Source organism: Sus scrofa, chromosome 1 (assembly GCF_000003025.6).
Source record: "Sus scrofa isolate TJ Tabasco breed Duroc chromosome 1, Sscrofa11.1, whole genome shotgun sequence".
Taxonomy (NCBI): Eukaryota; Metazoa; Chordata; class Mammalia; order Artiodactyla; family Suidae; genus Sus; species Sus scrofa.
In genome coordinates this window covers 16,484,450-16,499,641 of record NC_010443.5, presented here as the reverse complement: position 1 = coordinate 16,499,641, position 15,192 = coordinate 16,484,450, and the positions used below count along the sequence as shown (strand labels likewise).

Sequence of the window (15,192 nt, the reverse complement as noted above, 5' to 3'; positions counted from 1 at the left end):
TGACGGGAACTCCTCATGGTGGGATTTCTGATTCCAATTCCTTCCTCCAGTTCTCAGAGCCCCCTCCCCATCACCATTCCTTAATGACTCTTCCACTCACCATCCCCTCCTGTGCTTTTCCCTCCCACAGGAGACTTTTCTCCCAGAGGCAGAGAGCCATCCTCGTGCCAGCTGGAAGTCAGATCTTTGCTCCTCCTCTGAGCTCTGTGTAAAATCTTGAGAGCAGAGATTCATTTGATCTGGAACAATGCCAACATAAGTGGCTTCCCTCGCCTCTAGGGCCCAACCCGCAGCATTCTGCTCTTGTGTCTCAAACCACCTTCCAGAGGCCTCTGGGAAAGCTCCACCAAGTAGCAAACATGATACAGCCCTGGGAGCCTCAGATCTGAGTGAGGGGGACTCTGCCTGTGTTCTTGGGAACAGCCTGCAGAACATCCAGCAAAGGCAGGTCCTCTCCTTGGGCTTTGCTGCTTCTCGGGGAAAAGGTGAATTCCAGTTCTCTCCCTGCCACCCCCCCACCCCCGCCACCCAAAGTGGGAAATAACACAGACTAAAGCAGCCATAACCTCAGCCTTCACACCCACAATATTTAACGTGAGAAACCAGCCTAGGGGGGAAAGCTGACACAAGAGAAACTGATATACAGTTGGACAATGGAGAGTCCATGTGTGGGTAAAGTGATTTATTTTTGGAACACAGTAACAGCTATGCAGCCTGGAGCAGTTCTTGCACCCATCCCATTCACGTTTTGTGTCACAAAGACATACCAAGACTTTGGAAAAAAATCCAAAGGGGATTACATTGAAATGTGCTATTTCTTCACTTGTTTTTGTGCGTGTCTTAATCACAGCGAACCAAATAAAATAGCTTTACAGCTTACTAAAACTCAAACTTGTCCTCAAAGGAAGCAGTTTAAACATCTCTAACTGTAAATCAGCAATGCAGGGATTCCATGTCAGGAAACAGACCCAAGAGACAAAAGCAGCTCTAACATAAAGCTTGTCTTGTCAAAAGGAAACAAAACAAAACAACACACCATGAGGGAAATCCAATGTATCTAGAAGGAGTAGGTCCTCTTCAGGACTGAGGTCCCAAAATAATAAGGTACAATTGTGGGTGCCCTCTTCAAGAAAAAAAAAAAAAGAAAAAAAAAGTGAGGAAGAGACCTGGCAGAATCCACGCTAAGAAGTTGATTGAAAAAGATGCGAGGCATCACGGGGGACACCACCCGTGATTCACAGGCACACCCGTAGCTAGAAAAGCTTCCTACTTAGCCTGATTGTGTGGGGTGTGCTCTGTAATTTCCAATTCCATTCGATTTCAGGTGTGAAGACCCACTAATTCATCTTGTGACCCACCTCTGGCTCCCAGCTGCAGCTGGACAAAAACAGCTGGGGAGTGTCCAGACAAACCTTTGGGGTCCTAGTGGGCCTTATAGAGTCTTCGAGCCTGAGAAATCACTCCCTCCACGAAGTGGCCCACCTTATTCTGCAGGACATGGACCTCCAGCATCAGCCCCTGTGTCATCAGTGAAGGTCACCAAGCGCCACCAGGGGTACCACAGAGGACAAAGAAGCTGGCTTCTCCGGCCATCTTTAAAGAAGAGGGTCCACAGGGTGAGTGGACCACCGACGGCAGCCAGGTCAGGCTACAAGGCAAGACTGGGACATCACATGCGGTGGCCCCGACTAGCTCCTAAGGGTTTGCCCATGGGCTCACCCGACCGTTGGAATCTCTGGATGAGGAAGATGAGCCTGGTGACATCCGAGAGCGCGGGGAAGAGGGCCATGACGCTGTCCACCTGGTGGGACGGGAAGATGCTGCAGAGCACCGTGCGTGCCTGGGCGCGCGCGTCCACCTCGCCCGCCCGGACCTGGGCCGCGGACCCCAAATGTCCTCCGAAGGCTGTATCGTCCCAGCCCGACTCTGCCCAGGACGAGCGGTCCAGGAGCCGGCCGGCCCCGGGAGGGAGGGCCCATGGGTCGGCGGGCCGCGGAGGACACCGGTCGCTCTTCGAGGCGCCTTGGCGCGATCCACCCCGCGGGCCGGGAGGGGCTGGCTGGGACGACGGGAGCCCAGGTACCCTCCAGTCGGGACAGCTCGGCCGGGGAGGAGGGGTCGCCCGGAGGAGCCCCGAGTCGTCGCTGAGGGCGAGCCGCGAGAAGCTGCCTTCGAGAGTCGCCACGTCCGGCAGCGGCCGCGCGGGGGGCAGGCTGCGCGCTCCTGGCTCCCGGGGGCCCGACCGGGCGATGGGGCCGCCCCAGGAGACGCCCTGCTCGCCGCCCGCGCTCCGCCAGACCCGCGTTTGCGCGCGGAGCTCGTCGGCCACCGCCAGCTGCGCATGGTGCGGCCTCTCTGGGTGGTAGAACTTGCACTTGATGCCATAGGTGCATTTCTTGCCTGGATGGGGCAGGGGGAGAGGGCGCCAGGTGAGACCGCGGGTGAGAGGCGTTGTGCGGGGAGGGCGGGGAGAGGGGACCTATGTGGTCTGGGCAGTGCCCTCCCCGCGGCCTTTCTCTTTGGCGATTCCTCCCGGAAGGCCCCAAGCCTACTGCAAACTTACCAGGTTTGGGGCCGAACAGGTGGGGGGGAAGGGCCCTGCGACAAAGACAGGAGGGACGAGGGTGCGGCACCCTACTTCTCCTGGTACAGGGCACTGGACACAGTGCCCCTGTGTTACCTAACCAGGCCAGGGTGGGTGTCCTCTGGGAGGTCCCGTGGCCAGGAATCTCCATGCAGTGACCTTCAGCGCCCACTTCCCCTTGAGTGGATGCTCAAGGCGTAGGATTGCACCCCCAGTGCTGACTCAGTTTCCCTGATGGTCCACATCCCTCTTGCTAACTATCGCCCTGGTCATACAGAGAAGGAGGTGATCAAATCATTTATCATCCAAACCAGGGCCCTTCTGAGAGTGGAAGGGCTCTGGATGGGCTGCCCGAAAGTGTGTGTGAAGAAATGACTTTGAATATTGCCTAGGGCTTCTTAAATTTCTATGAGCATGAAAAACAGGGCCTGGGGACATTGAATAACTTGCCAAAGCAAGCTAGTGAAAGAGCTGGCTAGGAGGCTGGTGTCCCTGGAGGGTTCTGGGATAGAATGATCTTTAACTCTTAATGGACAGCACCACTCAAAGTCCATAAGGGTTGGGAAGGCAGGTGGAGGGACTGTGGGACAGGATATGGGCACAAGGTGCCAGGGGAAGGGACTGAGAAAGCAGAGCTTGGGTGTGCACATGGCACCCCAGCTCCCCCAACATGGCTTTGCCCTGTGTGACTCCTGCATCCAGCCCACACAAACCTTCTCATGCAACAGGGGTCCAGACCGGCAGTTCCTCGTTACAATCACCCTGTCGGGAAACTGCTGTCCAGAGAGGTTGTTACCTCCCCAGAGTCACACAGCTGATGAAAGGCAGCACCTAGACTAGAACTCAGGCTGCTGACCACCCCCACCCCCAGCCAGGGCTTCTGACCTGAACAGGGCCCACAAGGCATGGGACACTACCCACCGTAGGGGCAGTGCTGCCAGGACGGCTCTGGGGGCTTTGGCTTCCTGCTCAGGAAGTTGTTCAGGGTGGGGCCCCGACGGCCCAGAGGGTCATCAGGAGGCATGAACCTGGAGAACAAGCACAGGGGGGTGAATGCAAGACCCTCAGGAACGCACCACTGGCACGGAGCTGGGAGTAGGCAGGGCTGGGGAGGCATGGCCTTGGTCTGATCTCTCCGTCCAGAGCTCTTTCTCCCACCCGGGGGTTGTCACAGCGTGTTACAACAACACAACCCTTCCTCCACACAGAACCAGTACAGAGCACAGCATGGACAGACCCCAGGACAGCAGCCCCTGGGCCTCCTCCAAGTGTTCCTCCCGCTGAGGTTCAAGCGCCAGAATCACTTAGGAATGCCTTGCAAAATGCAGAACCTCAAGTTGGTCAGGAATCTGCATTTTAATAACTTCCAAGGTGATTTTTATCCACTAAAGCAGAAGCATCATTGCATTAGGGCTCCCCTGGGTCCTAGTCTGAAAGCCCCTCTAAGCTGCCTTCCAATGTCCTCAACAGAAAGCTAGAGACCCCTGGGGGCCACCAACAGCCTCTCTCGTCCCCTGAACGCCATTTCTCCTGCATTGCCCCACAGCTCTGGGCCTATCAGGTGGGGAATAAAAATTAACAGAGTTTGAAATACTGGTTGACGGGTCAGGGAGGAAGTGGGTCCCAGGTGCAGGCTGCACACAGGTGCGACCACACAGGCAGCCTCAGTGCAAGATCTGCCCCCTCTGCCAAACCGGGGAGGGGGATGGGATGGGGGCAGGGCCCTGGGTTTGGTCTCAGCATCCCCGGGCTGCCGGACCCCTGCCACGTCAGTCCCTGTCGCACCCAGCCTGGGCCAGCCCCTTTCCTTCTGCATTAAGTCTAAGGAGGAAGGGAATGTCCCGGGGCTCAAAGGGGAAAACAACATTCCTCAGAAGGAAAACCCTCGCGTTTAGCACAATCCACTTTTTTATATGAATACTTTTGTTCCCAGGAGGCACTTCCCTGTCACGCAAAGGTCCCACTAGAGGGGTTGTGGATTCTATTTGGGGGCCTGTTTTTATGGGCTGGTTTCCCCCTAAGAGTCGAGGGTCATGCTGGGGTCGCCCTTGCAGACCGCATCCACCAGGCCAGCCCCAAGCTGGGCCATCCCGGGTCCAGGGTAGCTTTCCGTGGCTCAGATCCCAGCTACACAGCCGGCTTCTCAGAGTTGGGCCCAGACCAAGAATCTGGGGAGCCACCCAGCGCAGTTATTAAAAGTTCCCAAAGGCTTCACCTCCTGCTCTTTCTCGGGCCTCACAGCTGGGAGCTGGGCCAAGAGGGCCCTATGGACGTGCCCAGGGCTTGCGGCGGGTGTCCTCGCCCTCAGGCAGGCGGCAGGCTCTGCCCTCTGGCAGCCGGGGACCTTCGAGCAGGCCCTGAGCAGAGGCCAAGTTGTCAAAAGCACTTGGCCTGGGCCCCAAGCTGTCGCCAGGCCAGAGGCAGCCATGATCCCACAGACCTCAGTAAGGATTTTCTGGATCCCATGCTGTCCAGATTTGCCAGATTCCTCCAGGCCTGAGCCAGAGAGAGGGAGTGCCAGCCCTGTGAGTGTGGAAGGGACTTGGGGGCTGCTGCAGGGTAGTCGCTGTAACCATCTGCCCTGGGGCTTAGGAGGGGACCTCTGCCTCTGTGGCCGTAGGCAGTGGGGGCAGCAGGACCTCCTGGAGGGACAGGTCCTGGCCTGGCCTGAGGGTAACTGCTACCACTATGGGCTAAACTGCTCTCTGGTCCTCGGGATCATCTCAGAGGTTAAGGGTGACTGAGCCAAGTGTTACAGGCTTCAAGTCCCCTCCCCAGAGCCCCAGAGCCTCTGGCCATGTCTCTGTAATGGCCATTCTGCCCAATGTGACCCGCCTGGGCTGCTCACTCCCTGCTAGAGAAGAAATGGCACCTGTTCCTCACCTGGCCACCATCTAACCTGTTCCCCATGCAAATAAGGTGTCCTGCCCAAGACCAATCAGAAGATCAAATTGGGTCTCCACTCAGGTCCCACTGTGGGGTATAAAGACTGTGCAGAGTAAGTCAGGCCCTGTTTTGTTTTCTTGTTTTTTGTGGGGTTTTTTTTGCTTTTGCTTTTTTCAGGGCTTCACCAGAGGCACATGGAAGTTCCCAGGCTAGGGGTCCAATTAGGGCTGCAGCTGCCGCAGCCACAGCAACGCCAGATCCGAACCACGTCTGCAACCTACACCACAGTTCATGGCAACGCTGGATCCTTACCCCACTGAGCAAGGCCAGGGATCAAACCCACAACCTCATGGTTCCTAGTCAGACTGGTTTCCACTGCACCAGGACAGGAATTCCCAGGCCCTCTTTTCTTAACCTGTGCGCACGTGAGTCCTCTCTCCCTCTCTGAAAATGTACTTTCACTTTAATAAATTTGTAAAACATCCACCGTTCCAATGCTTGGTTACGGTGAGACAGGGATGGAGGAAACTGTGCCGGTAACACCAAGGATGGTTGATTCAAGGTGACAAAAGTCCAGCCCAGAGAGGGGGGGCGTTTTTCCCCCACAGTCAGCCAGTAAATGGCAGAACCTCAGTTTGAAACATCTCCCGCGCTTTCAAAGCCCCAGCTCTTTCCACCACACACACTTGCCCCCCCCAGGGCTCCAGGGTCAGGAGGTGCAGGGGGCCTGATACAGAGGCCATGTGGCCTCTCTCTGCCCATCTTCCCTTCCCCAGAGCTGCCGCCTTTGACACTCACTCATCTACATCTTGTCACTGGCTGCCCATGATGCCCAGGCTGGCTGTGGCTGTGGCAGATAAAAGACACATGGTCCCTGCCCTCACAGAGTTGGGGACCTTGTCCCAAACCGCATTCCTAAAACCCAGTGAGAAAGCCCAGAACTGGAACAGAAATTGGAATGGGAGTGATGTCCAGCTCACCGTGCCCTCCCACCTTGTGCCATGCTGTGACCCACACTCACCTTGCCAGGCTCCTGGCCATTGCCCTCAGCGTGCCTGAGGATGTGTGCACTAGACCAGTGATCTCGCCCTCCTCACCTCAGCACTGCCTAGGGGCCCTCCCCCAGCCCTTGCTAAGGGGTCTGTGCCTTGTGACCCTGACATTGCCCTCCCCCCACTGCAGCTGGTGGCTCCAGGGTGGATCTGACCCGAGGAAACCCATCAGATTCTCTTGAAAATGTCAACCAAGCAGTATTAAGACAGGGTCGGCTGCAAGATCTTTACAACCTGTGACTAAGCCCCGCTGGGACCGGACTAGGTGGCCTGGCTTCTGTGCCACCCCCTTTCCCTGACCCCCGGCCCCCTCCCCTCAGTGCTAGCTTCCAGGACCCGGCGTGGGCGCCACCTACCGGTCGTTGACGAAGGAGAACATGAGCAGCCTCTGCTCGATGAACCACTTCCACTCGGGGTTCTCGCTTTGCAGGTCGCGGTAGTTGTCATTGGAGACGATGACCCCGTCCTGGTCGTAGGCCACCTTCACGATGTAGCGGTCGTCGTAGCAGACCACCCGCTTGCCGCTCACCTTGCGGGACGGCGTGTACACCAGCACCGCCTGCCTCTCCAGCTCCTCCAGCACGTGCTGCTCTGGGGACCACAGGGCAGGACCGCATGGAGAGCGCCTTCTCCAGTGGACTCCCCACCCCCAGAACCGTCCTAAGATCCGGGGCCGGGCAGCAGCTCAAGGCTCCTCTCTGATCCCCACCACATCCCCGGCCCCACCTCACACATCCCCCCCCACATCCCCGACCGCCTCACCCCAACCCCAACCCCCCAGGCCCAGGCGGTCAGATGAAGAGCAGGGAGGTCTCCAGAGGAATTTGCCAGCAGCCTAAGGTCAAGTGGGCTCTGCCTGTGTCATGACAGGAGTCCAGAGGATGGTACCCAGCCAGGGAGACACACTTTGGAAGGAAGAGTGCAGCCACAACTTCTGTCCTGAGGTTGGTTACCTTCCACGATGCCCCTAACACAGCAGACACAGAGGCCTTCCACTGGAGGAAGACACCCCCTTTTTTTTCGTCTTTTTAGGGCTGCACCTGAGGCACATGGGAAGTTCCCAGGCTAGAGGTAGAATTGAAGCTGCCACCGCCTGCCTACGCCACAGCTACAGCAACACGGGATCTGAGCAGCATCTGCCACCTACACCACAGCTCACAGCAACACAGAAGCTCCTTAACCTACTGAGCGAGGCCAAGGGACTGAACCCATGTTCTCATGGATGCTAATCAGGTTCGTTACTGCTGAGCCACAACAGAACTCGCAAAAGGTCCCTATTTTGACTAGACCCCTGGCACTACCTTAGGAATTACTAGGAACCCCACATCCATCTGGGATTGTCCCACATGACACAGGAGTCTGCTGGGACACCATCAGGATGCAGCAGCCCACAACTGACAGCTCTGAGGGACACAAGAATGTCACAGGGAGAGGCTGGAGTTAGGAACCTGCAGCCTGGATTCTGGCCTTGGCTCCAGTTCTCAAGTTCTTCACCCGTCTCTGCACGTCAGGTTTTGCATTTATAAAATGAGGAAAATGACTCCTGCCCCTGCCTCACAGCAAGTGAGGAGACTGGACCAGTGCCTTGGGGGGGGGGCCCTCTCCCCTCCTCCCCACCCCCCTCCCCTCGAAGGCTGGGAGGAGGGAGCATGTTTAGTTTGGTGCAGCCATTACAACGCCTCTTAACAGGAGCTAAAATCTGCATCTCTGGCAGGTCTACTCTTTGATCTTAGTTTTGCCTCTGGAGACACACAAAAGAAATCCCTCCTCCACCTAAGTTACCCCAAAGGTAAACTGGTACTAACTAGTGTATCCTTCCCAAGTTGTTTCTCCCCCCACCCGGTCTGTGTCCTTTCCTATATGCCATGGTTCCCAGACTTTGAAAAAGTACATAATACATATATGGTACAGAGAATCACTTTTTATATTTTGGGGTTTTTTTGTTTTTTGTTTTTTGTTTTTTTTTGGCAATGCCCATGGCATGTGGAAGTTCCAGGGCCAGGGACTGAACCCTCAACACAGCAGCGACCCAAGCCACTGCAATGACAACACCGGATTCTTAACCCAAGGCATCACAAGAGAACTCCCAAGAATCACTTTTTAAAAGTGTGTGCACGATGATCATTTTGTGACGTATAAAAAAGGTCAGATCAGTATGTGGTATGCCTGAAACTAATACCATATTGTAAGTCAATTATCCTTCAACTAAAAATTATAATTAACTAGATGCCATGTGTGCAGAACTCCCTTTGAGAAATAGAACACTGCCCGTGCTTTGAGGTCCCCATTGTCCCTCAAAGCTTGCATCTCCCTCCACTCGCTCTTAAGATAACCCAGTTTTTAGAAATTTTGTGCTTATAATTCCTTGCTTTCATTTTTTGCAAAGCATATATGTGTACCCTTCAAAAGGACTATTTCCAGAGTTCCCATTGTGGCATAGCAGAAACGAACCTGACTAGGAACCATGAGGTTGCGGGTTCAATCTCTGGCCTCGACCAGTGGGTTAAGGATCCGATGTTGCCGTGAACTGTGCTGTAGGCTGAAGACTCGGCTCGGATCTGACGTTGCTGTGGCTGTGGTGTAGGCCGGCAGCTGTAGCTCCGACTGGACCCCTAGCCTGGGAAGCTCCATATGCCACAGGTGTGGCCCTAAAAAGCTAAAAAAAAAAAAAAAAAAAGACTATTTCCAATGTGATTATGAACCTCCAGATTTTACACAAGTGGAATCATCTTGTACATATTCTTTTTTTTTTTTTTTTTGTCTTTTTGCTATTTCTTGGCCTACGCCACAGCCACAGCAACACGGGATCCGAGCCGCATCTGCAACCTACACCACAGCTCACGGCAACGCCGGATCCTTAACCCACTGAGCAAGGGCAGGGACCGAACCTGCAACCTCATGGTTCCTAGTGGGATTCGTTAACCACTGCGCCACGACGGGAACTCCGTTGTACATATTCTTAGGCAACTTGTTTCTTCATTGGATATTGTGTGGCTGAGGTTTGGCGCAGAGGTTTTGCACAGAAGTCTCCTGGTACAGAAGGGCAAGGGTTCCTCTAGGGTCTGGCTCAGGAAGTGCTCTTGCCAAGTCGCAGGGAAAGGGACTTGACAAGATAATGCTGAACTGTTTTCCAAAGTGGTTATATCAAGTTACTACCCAACACAGCATCTAAGGTGACTTTGCCAGCACTTGGCATTGGCAGGTTTTGGAATTTTTCCCAGCCTGGCATGTGTATAGTGGCCTCTTGTGATTTTATTTTGCCCTTCTCTGATTACTAATACAATTGAGCATCTCTTTGTATGGTTAACAGCCCTTTGTGTTTTCTGTCAAAGGCCTATTCCTGCCTTGAGCACATTTTGCTATTGGTCCTTTGTCTTGGTCTTATTGATTTGGAGACGTTCTCTATAGATTCTGGACAATAAGCCTTCATCAGGGATACAGGATGTATAGCCTCTCCCAGTTTGAGGCTTGTCTTCATTTTCTTGTTTTGGTGGTTTCTGCTAACGAACAGAAGCTTTTATTTTAATGTAATCAAATTTATGAATCTTTCCCTGTCTCTCTGTACTTGTTGTGGTTTGTCTTCCCTACCCCAAATGATTTCCCTACTCTTTATCCGAACTATATTTAAATATTACACAACTGTCGAAAGCCACCACTCTCCATGTTCAGTGCATAAAGAATAATTTGGGAAAACCAGCTCACGATGAACACAAATATTTATCTCCCCTCCTCATAATCCCATTGGGAGGGCGTAAAGAAATATATATAAGGATGAGTGGATCCATAATTACATTAAAAATGGGCTTGAAGGGAGTTCCTGCTGTGGCGCAATGGGATCAGCGGTGTCTCTGGAGTGCCATGTCACAGGTTTGATCCCTGGCCTGGCATGGCGGATTAAAGGAAGAAGTGTTGCCACAGCTGCTGCAGCTCGGATCTGATCCCTGGCCCCACAACTCCCAAGGGGCAGCGAAAAAATAAATAAAAAATAAAGGCTGGGGGTTGCAGCAAACCCAGGGTTTTTACGCATCTTGGGAAGTCAGAAAGCAGGTGGGATCATACGAGTTGGACAGTGCAGAGGAACCACACCCAGAATGTGCACAGATGCTGATGTGGGGGTGGAGCCATTTTCCCTGAAAAGTCCCGCGTGCCTCAGTGGGAGTGGCAAGTCGGCACAAGTCAGGTGATTAACTGAGGGGCTACTCTGGGGCAGTTGCAACCATCCTTTCCTGCCTCCCTCACTATAAGGGAAGTGAAGCTAGAACTAGAAAGGAGGAGGTCCCCATGTGGCCTTTGACCTCCTAAAGGAAAACCAGCATCCTTTAGAATATGTGGTGGGCAGAGGTACCCAGCTGTCTGCCTGCGGGGTGCACTGAAGCAAAATCTGCTGGTCAACACCAATGGTCAGACCTGCCTTTTAGGGAAAGATCCAAATATCAGGAGAGAAAACCTATGGAAATTGCACAGATATGTACTTAACCAGTCAGGGTCTTTATTCACCAGTAAACACTGACAAGCAAAGAATCATCAGACTTTTGAGAAGAAGACCTAACAGCACAAAGAGGGATAGAGATGAAAAAAAAAAAAGAGAGAGAGAACTGACCCCAGAAAAACTAAATATGATTCGTGGAACTTAAAAGAATTTTTTTTAAAAAAAAGTTCTGTCTCTTTTTTCCATTTTAGTATAGAAATAGTCAAGAAGATACTGTATGCATAAAATAAGAATAGTGTTTTATTTAATAAGTAGAGGAAATCAGAAAAAGAAGAGAAGCGACTGGTAACCATTGACAGAACTGAAAATAAAACCAAAAACTTTGGGCCAAAAGGCTGGAAGAAAAAGTCAATGAAACATCCCTGCATCCCCAAGAGGCTAGCCCCACCATCACTGACTCGGCTGAAACACCAGCAATGGCTCAGCATGTGCTTCTTCTTACAGGAAAACCAAACAAACAAGCACAAACCCGTTTATTTAAAACACCGGTTCTGGAGTTCCCATCATGGCTCAGTGGTAATGAACCTGACTAGCATCCTTGAGGACATGGATTCAACCCCTGGCCTCCCTCAGTGGGTCAAGGATCCTGCATTGCCGTGGCTGTGGTGTAGGCCAGCAGCTGCAGCTCTGATTCAATCCCTAGTCTGGGAACTTCCATTTGCTGCAGATGCGGCCCTAAAAAGACAAAAAATAAATAAAACAAATAAAACACCTGTTCTTTGTAGCTTACGATATTCCTCATTGATGTAAGATTTAAAAATAAAAAAAGTCCTGGGTCTCAGTTGCCTGTGTTGTTGTTATTGTTTTTAATAATGAAGAGATTGGACCAGCTCTTCCAGTCAATAAACATCACTGGACCCAATGAATGTCTCTTTCAGTTTCTATATTCCTTGAGGGATGGGATGCAGACCCAGTCTTTCTACAGAGTGATAAAAATTGTAAGACACAATTATTTTGGGAACTTAATCATTTGTACTAAAAGATTAAATACTTAGTTCGTTTATCTATCACCAGCTATTTATTTATTGAGGACCTACCGTAGGCCAGCTACTATGCTCAGGGCATGGGCTCTGGCAAGGACCATTCATAGTCAGTGCTTTCTTGGAGCTTATAGTCCAGTGAGGAAGAAGTTCCCATCATGGCTCAGTGGAAAGGAATCCGACTAGTAACCATGAGGACATGGGTTTGATCCCTAGCCTCGATCAGTGGGTTTAAGGATCTGGCGTTGCCGTGAGCTGTGGTGTAGGTCACAGACGCGGATTGGATCTGGCATGGCTGTGGCTGTGGTATAGGCCGGCAGTTGCAGCTCCAATTTGACCCCTAGCCTGGGAACTTCCATATGCTGCACGTTTGGCCCTAAGAAAAGAAAGACAAAAAATTAAAAAAATAAAAAATAAATAGTCCAGTGAGGAAAACAGGCCACATCAAACAATTAGTAAGTAGATAATTGACTGTAACTGTCCCAGGATTACTGCCAAGGAAAGGCACATGGTAGCTCCTGAGCAGGTATCTGCTCCAGCATACCTCTGATCGGGGTATCAGATCTCGGTGGGTCTTTCCTCCAGGAAGGCACAAAAACTTTGATGTAGGTGTGTCCTCTGTCCCTGAACCAGTCTACAGCCAGCTGGATTCCCCGGCAAGAGAAGGCTTCTTTATTTCCGTGGCTACAATGAGAAAACAAAGAAATCTGTAGAGAAACAGGAAGAGTTCCTAAAGAGTGATTGTTTTTCTGGCAGAGCCTAGATCATAGTCTCATGATCAAAAGGAATTAGGCAAATCTGCATTCTGAAAATAGACATTCTTTACACAAAATATATCCCTTAACTGGAACCACGTAACTTTTGATAACAAGCAGAGGCTGTCGGGCTCCAAGGGCAATACATTCCAAGGATTAATAGACAAGATCTTCTTCAGGGAGTCCCCGCTGTGGCTCAGTGGGCTACGAACCTGACTAGTATCCATGAGGATGCAAGTTCAATCCCTGGCCTCACTCAGTGGGTAAAGGATCCAGAGTGGCCGTGAGCTGCGGTGTAGGTCGAAGACGCGGCTCAGATCTGGTATTGCCATGGCTGTGGTGTAAAGCGGCAGCTACAGCTCTGATTCAGCCCCTAGCCTGGGAACCTCCATATGCTGCAGTTGCAGCCCTGGGGAAAAAAAAAAAAATGGACAACATCTTCTTATTATCTGAAGCTGATAAGGCTCAAGAGAGGGTTGTCTATGTGTTATGGGGCCTCCCAAGTCCAAGTAAGTAGGGTCAGTGTGCCCCACAACTTCCACTGAAGCATCAGTCGATGGAGGCAAGCGGGAAAGAGTAGTGCGAGAGGCGGTTCAAGCCCAGGCAGGGACCTGCATGCCTTATTAAAGGATTTTTCCTGCTCCTAAGAGGAGGGAGATGGATTTTAAGACTTGAGGGTCTGTGTGATCTCATCTGATCGGATGTCTGTTTCAGGAAAGCTCAACCTGGCAGCACAGAGGACTAAGTTGGAAGGGAGCAAGAGTGGAGGAGGGACACCTCTAAGAAGATGTTTAGTCACCAAAGCAAGAGTGACGTGGAGCGGGCTGGTGGTGGTGTGTACGAGAGAAGAGTTTGTGAACTTGAGAGATACTAGAAGGTAAAAATCTCCAGAACGTGGTGATGGGTTGAGCACAGGGCTGATAGAGAAAAAGGTGTTGAGGAGGCTTCTAGATCTCTGGCGTGAATAAGGGGGCAGCAGGCTCCCTGAGACAGGGGGTTCTGGAGGAGGACAGCAGTTAGAGAAAAAGGTCATGAGTGGGGTTGGAGGAGCTCTGGGACCTCTAAGTGGAAATGTTAAATAAACAGCTAGGCTTCAGAAGTGAGTTCTGGGCAAGAAAATGTGTGAGTCATCCGTTTAAGCAACAGTTGGAGCCATGGCGTGGAGAGAATTGCCTGATTGTCCAGAGAGAGAGTGAGCGGCTGAGGGCTGGACCGGGAGGAACCCTGGAACTCAGCAGCTGGTGGAGTAGAGGAGGACAATCATACAAAAGAGACAAAATGCATCTACCAGAGAAGAAGGGGGTAAAGCAGAAGAGGCTGCACCGTGGAAGCCACGGGAAGGAGGCAGCCGAACGCTGCTCCCAGGGACCAGTGAAATCTGACATCCCTCAGACTTAGTCATTGGAGGTCAACGGCTACTTGCTGGAGAGGGAGACAGGTGCAGAGATTTGAGACACTGAGAGTACAGACTCAAAGGGACACAGCCGTGGATGGGAGGCAGCCTGGCCTTAAGAGTGGATCACACTCTGCTCACAAATTTCACCCCAGCCGCCCGCATTCCTTCAGCCCTTTGTCCTGATCATGCACCCCCCGCCATGCTCACCACAGGGCCTTTGCACACACTACTTGTTCCCCCCTGGGCCCAGTCCACTGCTCCTTCAGATCCCAGCTTCATCTTCACCTCCTCAGGAAAAGCATCTGCTGGCCTCTACACCCATCAGATTCCCAGCACTTGTCCTTGGAGCACCGCCCTCCTTCCTGGCACTTATTGGACACGCACCCTCGCCCCTGGGATGAACTGGGTCTCCCCCCATTTCCAGATCATAGGTTTCTTTTGCTACCTGTTGAATCTTCAGCGCTTAGCATGGTGGTGCCAGATAACTGGTAAGGGTTTAATGAAACCATGTTGAAGGAATGGATGACTGAGAAGAAATGGGTCTTGTGAGCAGCTGGAGGAGGCAGAGCCCAGGCGGAGGGAAGGGTTGGCTAGAAGGACCCTGACGCAGAAAAGGCTTCCATGTCTAGGGACCAGAAAAGGGACAGTGTGGCTGGAGCATGTGGAGCAGAGAAGTGTATGCCGGGGGGTGGGGGGGTTAGATGCTTAGTGAGCCAAGGGTTACCAAAACTCTCATACCCTTTCCAGGCAAGACTAACACCTCACATTTTCACATTTGTGCTTTCTTGGCTGTTTTCTCAGAGGGGGTTAGGGTAGGTCCAGGTTTGTAAAGAGAAAAGGGGAGTCTTGGAAACACTAATGGTATTAGACGCCGGGCTCTGTGCTGCTGTAAAACACAGGGAACTATAACCAGTCACTTGTGAGAGAACATGACCGGAGATAACACAAGAAAAAGAATGTGTGGGAGTTCCTGTCGTGGCGCAGCGGAAACGAATCCGACTAGGAACCATGAGGTTTCGGGTTGGATCCCCGGCTTTGCTCAGCGGGTTA

The 15,192-nt window shown here is 52.2% G+C and overlaps 1 protein-coding gene across 3 annotated transcripts in view; it reads right to left on the bottom strand.

The window, feature by feature from the left end:
* Positions 668-15,192, bottom strand: part of ZC3H12D (zinc finger CCCH-type containing 12D) — a 35,443-nt gene continuing 20,918 nt past the window's right edge. For all 3 annotated transcript variants that reach the window (XM_003121158.4, XM_013992498.2, XM_005659155.3), the window contains 4 exons: positions 12,536-12,675; positions 6,879-7,113; positions 3,506-3,612; positions 668-2,400 (listed from right to left, as the gene is read on the bottom strand). In XM_003121158.4, the coding sequence (XP_003121206.1) occupies positions 1,670-2,400; positions 3,506-3,612; positions 6,879-7,113; positions 12,536-12,675 (1,213 nt within the window). In that variant the 3' untranslated portion in view covers positions 668-1,669. The remainder of the gene's footprint in view (positions 2,401-3,505; positions 3,613-6,878; positions 7,114-12,535; positions 12,676-15,192) is intronic.